The 6,000-nt window shown below is 33.7% G+C and overlaps 1 protein-coding gene across 1 annotated transcript; it reads right to left on the bottom strand.

Moving 5' to 3' along the window:
• Positions 1-1,773: 1,773 nt before the first annotated feature.
• LOC18056003 (probable receptor-like serine/threonine-protein kinase At5g57670) lies at positions 1,774-5,100 on the bottom strand. Its single transcript, XM_006453283.2, has 7 exons — positions 4,776-5,100; positions 4,402-4,656; positions 4,144-4,301; positions 3,968-4,047; positions 3,734-3,869; positions 3,380-3,529; positions 1,774-2,097 (listed from the first exon to the last, which is right to left on the bottom strand). Exons 1-7 carry the CDS (start codon positions 4,984-4,986, stop codon positions 1,927-1,929), a joined length of 1,161 nt encoding a protein of 386 aa, XP_006453346.1. The 5' UTR covers positions 4,987-5,100; the 3' UTR covers positions 1,774-1,926.
• Between the last annotated feature and the right edge of the window lie 900 nt (positions 5,101-6,000).

Genomic DNA, 6,000 nt, shown 5'->3' on the forward strand with positions numbered 1-6,000 from the left:
TGTATAAATAAAAGTCATATTGCAGCATCACAATTTATGTTGTTGATAAATATAGTATAAATATAGAATCCTTGTCGAAGAACTTTGTCTTGGCTAATAATAATATAATAACAATTATAAAATAGGACAGTGAGTCTGTAAGTGTTACTCAATTTGAAATTTTGTATGATTGAACAATAGTTAAATATTGGTTTTTTGGATTAAAATAATGGAAAAAAAAAAACCAATTATCATCTTATCAATAAATGTGAAGCATAAGCCACTTGGTTTTTGGCCCCGTGGTGAACCACTACTCTCAAAGTTAAGCAGAACTATGAGTGTAGTGGTTCGAGTCTCTATACGCTCAACCTCTTTTAATTAAGAAAAAAAATTAAGTGGAGTTAATTTGTAAGTCTTTCTCCCTTGCGAATTATAAGTAGAGCAGAGACATTCTCCTCTGTAAGGGTCATATGTCTAAACATGTACTTTATAGAATTAATGTAATAATATAAGTCTCAGCTATATATCTGATTATAAATATCAGTGCAATATTTGTTCTAATAACAGTTGTAAATATTTGTGTAATACAGTAATATAATGTGTAATCAATATTAAAAAAATGTGAAGATATTTGGAGCAGAACCAAAACACAACCGGCAGAAACAGCTTCACAATGTGACTATCAATACCGATTTTCAAAAAGATCCTGGGACAGTTTCTTTTTCAGTCTCAAATTAATTAAGTAGAATAAATTACTCAATTATTTTGAGGTTTTGATTAGTAACAGTTTGAAAATTAGATTTCAAATTCGGATTCATGTGAAATTTAAATTACATGGCTGCTGCAGCTTGCCGACTATGTGGTCACATCACATCAATTAGAGCACGCCCCAACGACGAGTATTAATAATCAACTTCATTTTCATGTTTCATTCTCCATCCAGCATTATCAAACATCACATTATTAAACTTTTAATGTCGGGGCGTTAGTTGTTTTCATATGACGATGGCTTCCGTGCCAAATTTTGCTTGAACAATCACCATTGTTCTTTTATCACCATAAAAGAATTATGAAAATTGTTTTGAGAGAATTCTTTTTTTCATAGTTAACACTTATTATTTAGAAATTTATTAAGACCTATTTAGATCGAGTCTATTTTTTATTCCGACTCTTAATTTTAATTTCGTCCTCTCTATGATCAATTTTTACTGTAACTTTTTTCTATAGTTAACACTGACTAGTTAGAGATCTATTATTAAGACCTCCGCTGAGGGATAAATTTTCTCCGGCAAATATATTAATAGAAGCACATCAGAAACTTGAACATCCAATGTGAGAATAAGATGAGGAGGTAACAGCCGACCACGGAATTTTGAATAGCCAATAAAATTACTTGAATCAATATACCCAATTTTGTTATAAAAAAAAAAATTATGCGCTCTGGAACTTTGCCATCATCTTAAATTGTTCATAATAGACACCTGTTAGTATTGGACCCGCACTCTATCAATGCTGCATTGCCGATATATCACAAGATTATCGATTATTTAATCAATACCCGAAACTACTTTTTGCCCCGCCTGCATTTCACATTTTCCCATCATCTGCAACAAACACATATTTTGGTTTTGATGAGTTGTCCGAAGCCAATGGGGTTTATATCATATTATACGGAGTCTAATCAGCAATCATATTCACAGCTTCAATGAGCAAAACTTGATCTTATATATATATATATATAGAGAGAGAGAGAGAGAGAGAGAGAGAGAGAGACTTTGATTAATTAGAGTGAAAATTAAGTTGTGCTGATTTAATTAATTACATACAAGTAATAATAATCTTGTGATCATATTCTATATTTACACGTCGACAAAACGGGGCGATTGGGATTAGGATTATGATTATGATCTTGATTTGCTTAATCACCTCACTGACCAAAGCATAGCTCTAAGAACTGCCAGTGGAGATTGAATCTTGAGGAGAAACTGAGAAGGAACTGTCACATTCGTATTCGAGATCATCAAATCCCCAGAACTCTTCTTGATCTTCTTCTTCTTCCTCCGGCATTTTCCACCTCTCTTTATCTATCTGATCACCTTCGAGCATTACTTCCAATACCTAGTCAAATAGCACGAAAGATTATTAATCAGACACAACTAACAGCTGCTTTATTACTTGCTTTTTCAACTTAATTAAGAGAGCAAAACATGATATGGGACAAAAATGTTCATAAGAAGAGAAACACGAGGCCCACCAGCTTAATTAATTACATGTTTTGATCAGCACTTTTCTGGGTAGACTTGTATATCAGCACATGCAGTGGGTGACATAGTGCCTTCTTAAATGTCCATTTGACATTTTAAAAAAACAAAAATGCGACACAATTTTAATTGCAGTTGCTTCAGCTGTTGCATGAATCACAGCTTTCCAACTAATTAAATATCATCAAGACAACATCTTGTATATGGATAATCATGATATTAGAATAGTGAGTCAAATTTAGGACCCCATTTCACTATCATTTTGATGATTAATCATATTCTGATCTTCTAATCACATGAGAGCACCAAATTTTACTGTCAACTTTTTTGCTTAAGCCTTAAAGATTTAGGTTAGGTAGGCTTGAAAATCCTCTGAATATTTACACGAATTGAACCACCACCAACCTGAAAAAAAAGACTAAATCTAAGTTTGCATGTAGCAGTCCCCCGTCCTAATTAACCGGTGAAAATGATATGCAAAAGTCGTAAAACAGGCAATCTACCAAATCAAGTACATATCAGCTGAGAAGATTCAATATTATATCGGGAAATTTGGTGATTATAAATTCCAAAAATTGATGCCGTATGCATGCATATATGCTGTTAATTAGTCACGCAGCCAGTCAACTAAAAGGCATCGATTGTATTCATCATTTACACGACACATAAATTATTATGATATAATGAGCCTTATCATCAAAATTTGAAAAATACACACAAGGGTGGTTTGTTTGTTTTAATTCACTATTTCAGAAGGAAAGCAATACATTTTAATCATCCTAAAAAGGGCCACTTGTACAATATCGTCAATGAATCTGTCGTTAAACTCTTTTAAGTTCATTATCGAAAATGTTTTTAAAAGGTGGGAAATGAAGTGAAAAAAAAAATTAAGTAAATACAATGTACACAATAAATTATGGGTAGTTACATGTCCTATACAACAATAAAATCATTCCATAAATATGAGATAGTATATGTTTGTTACTCATCTATCTCTGTTTTCAATGTTGTAATAACTTGAAACCTAGTCATCAACAACAAAATGGGCACAAAGAAGCTACTTCTTCAATGGACCATGAATATGAATTATTGGTGAATGATATGCACAATTGAAATGGAGCTGAGCTGTTGTGGCCTACCTCACTCATGGTAGGGCGCCACGTTGGAGACGCCCGAATGCAGAGAGATGCTGCAAATGCAAGTCTATTCAGCTGCGTAACATCGTAGGCCCCTTGAAGCCTTGGATCTACCAGCTTTTCAATTTCCCCTTGGTTCAATATTGGTTTAGCCTGCTTGATTTATAAGTTAAACAATTAATAATTGAAACCAACAAGTACACTGTACAAAATTACGAAGTCTTTATTGTTTCGCTCAGCACTAGAAGCTACCAACGTGAGACTGCCTAATGAACAGGGTGACTGATGACATTTTCTTAAGCAAAGTAAAACAAGTTGCAAATAATATATATATATATAAAATGATTGGCAGTATACCCAGCTGTGCAAGCTTTGGTGTGACCCATCAACTGGTTTCCGCCCTGAAATGATTTCGAGTAGAAAGACTCCGAATGCAAACACATCCGTCTTCTCATCCACAATTCCATGCATAAAGTACTCGGGAGCCAAGTGCCTGCAAAAGGGGAAAAAAAGTTAATTAATTTCTATCCATTACAATCACATTTAGAGATAGTCCAATTCTCAATTTTGTGTGGAGAGTTTTTAAAATACCCAAATGTGCCTTCAATTGGAGCAATTGAGTGATGAGTCCACTGGGATGGAAGCCATTTTGCCAATCCAAAATCAGATATCTGGAAACAAAAATGATCAAAGAACACTTGAATCAACAACAATTTGATGAAAACAAAAAAGAGGGAAAATAAAAAAATATGATTCCAGAAACAAACCTGTGGTTCAAAATCTGCGGTGAGCAGAATATTTGAAGACTTGATGTCTCGATGAATAATCCTTCTTTGACATCCCTTGTGCAAATAATGCAAGCCTCTAGCAGTACCAACTGCAATCTTATGCCTTACTTTCCATTCAACTGCTGGCGAATTCACATCTGCAGTCGGGCACCATTCAAATGACTAACAAACTCCAAACTGAGAGGGGAAACATTAAAAAAGATGATAGAAATGAAACATCAAATACAAGTTTTGTACCATGGAAAAGTGAAGCAACAGAGCCTCTAGAGGAGAATTGGAAAATGAGATAAAGGCCATTGTCAACACAACATCCCAAAAGTGACAACACATTTGGGTGACAAACATGGCCAATTGTTCCAATCTCAGTTAAAAATTCCTTCTCTTTTCTATCATCAGTAACAACTTTTGTTAATCTCTTCACTGCAATCTCCTCGCCATCTTGTAACACTCCTTTATAAACCTCAGCATATCCTCCTCTGCCCACTAAATTCTCTACAAAAAAAGAAAAAAAGAAAAACGAAATCCCAGATACCAAAATCAAAACTTTAACGGAACAATGGAACAAAAACAAGCCAAAGACATTAACTTTGTTGAAAGATTGTGAAGCAAACCGGAGCTGAAAGCATTTGTAGCAATGGATATTTCTTCAAATGAGAAGCACCTCCAAGTTGGCTTTGTAGTCTCTGATTCGCAAGCAACAACAACATTCTCTAAGCTTTCTTCAGTGAAACCATTTGGACTTACAGCTGCATTATCCCCATCAAAGCTGCGCCGTTTTAAAGAGAACAAACGCTTCAAGCTATTGGTTCTAATGTACTTCATTGCAACAGTAACAAACTGTGTTTCATGCAGAGGACAAGAACAGAAACTATAAGTGATCAGAGACTGGTCTCTCTTCTCTTATAGGTGTTTTTTTTTCTGTAAGAGAGACGTTTTGCGTTTGCTGATTGGTCTGAGGAAATTACTGTTTATCATAAAGTTTTATATTTATTTATACAAGAGAATAATTAATTGCTGTGGCCTGTGTGCGTCTCATTAGTCTCATTTTGATATAAAAGAAGGAAGAGGTGGCATAGGCTGGCTCCTGTTTTGTCTATTTATGGATTTTGACACTCAAGAATAGTGACAAAAGTTGATCTAACGGCTGGTTGAGCTCATTTGTTTCATATTGAATTTGATTGGAGAAATTTTGGGGAATTGGAGTTTTGGCTAATTGGCTTAGGTGTAAAAATCTGTTTTGAATCTAATAATAATGTTTTTGAAGGTAACATATGGGTTAGAGATTATCTGATCAATCACTAATATTTCTTCTTCCTTTTTTTTTTTTTTTCTCAGGAAAATGATAAGTGCTTTTATGCAATAATATTTTGTTCTACACACACACACACATATATCTCAAGTTTCAGGTAGTTTGTTAAAAATATTAAAGATTAAAAATAAAATGCTTTCAATTGCCAAAGCATTTAAAATCATCAACAAGTTCACATATATTTTTAGAAATCAAGCTTCATCCATTGGAAGATCAATAATTTTGCTTCTCTGAAAGTAAACGAATTAACCAAGTGGCAATATTTGAATGGTTCTGGTACATAATGAAAACAAAACATTTTGTCGCAACACAGATCAACTAAATCTCCAGCTTCAAGTATTTTCTACTCCTTTTTTCTAAGTTCATTGAGTATAAGCTTTTTCTTCTTGTTTATTTCCTGTTTCAACAACCTTTTTTTTCCCCCTCCTTGACAAAAATTATAAAAAAAAAAATCAAATTTAAATGCTTTAGATCTTATGATAGCTGGCTATCTTGATTTTAATTTTACGACACACACCATATACATA

The sequence above is a fragment of the Citrus clementina genome, unplaced genomic scaffold (assembly GCF_000493195.1).
Source record: "Citrus clementina cultivar Clemenules unplaced genomic scaffold, Citrus_clementina_v1.0 scaffold_1, whole genome shotgun sequence".
In the NCBI taxonomy this organism is placed as follows: domain Eukaryota; kingdom Viridiplantae; phylum Streptophyta; class Magnoliopsida; order Sapindales; family Rutaceae; genus Citrus; species Citrus x clementina.

What these genes read in the sequence shown, in the direction of transcription:
- LOC18056003 (XM_006453283.2), bottom strand. Translation starts at nt 4,986, where the DNA reads ATGAAGTACATTAGAACCAATAGCTTGAAGCGTTTGTTCTCTTTAAAA. An exon ending in CCGCAGATTTTGAACCACAG is followed by an intron (nt 4,048 to 4,143) that starts GTTTGTTTCTGG and finishes TTTTGTTTCCAG; the next exon opens with ATATCTGATTTTGGATTGGC. An exon ending in GGCGCCCTACCATGAGTGAG is followed by an intron (nt 2,098 to 3,379) that starts GTAGGCCACAAC and finishes CTATTTGACTAG; the next exon opens with GTATTGGAAGTAATGCTCGA.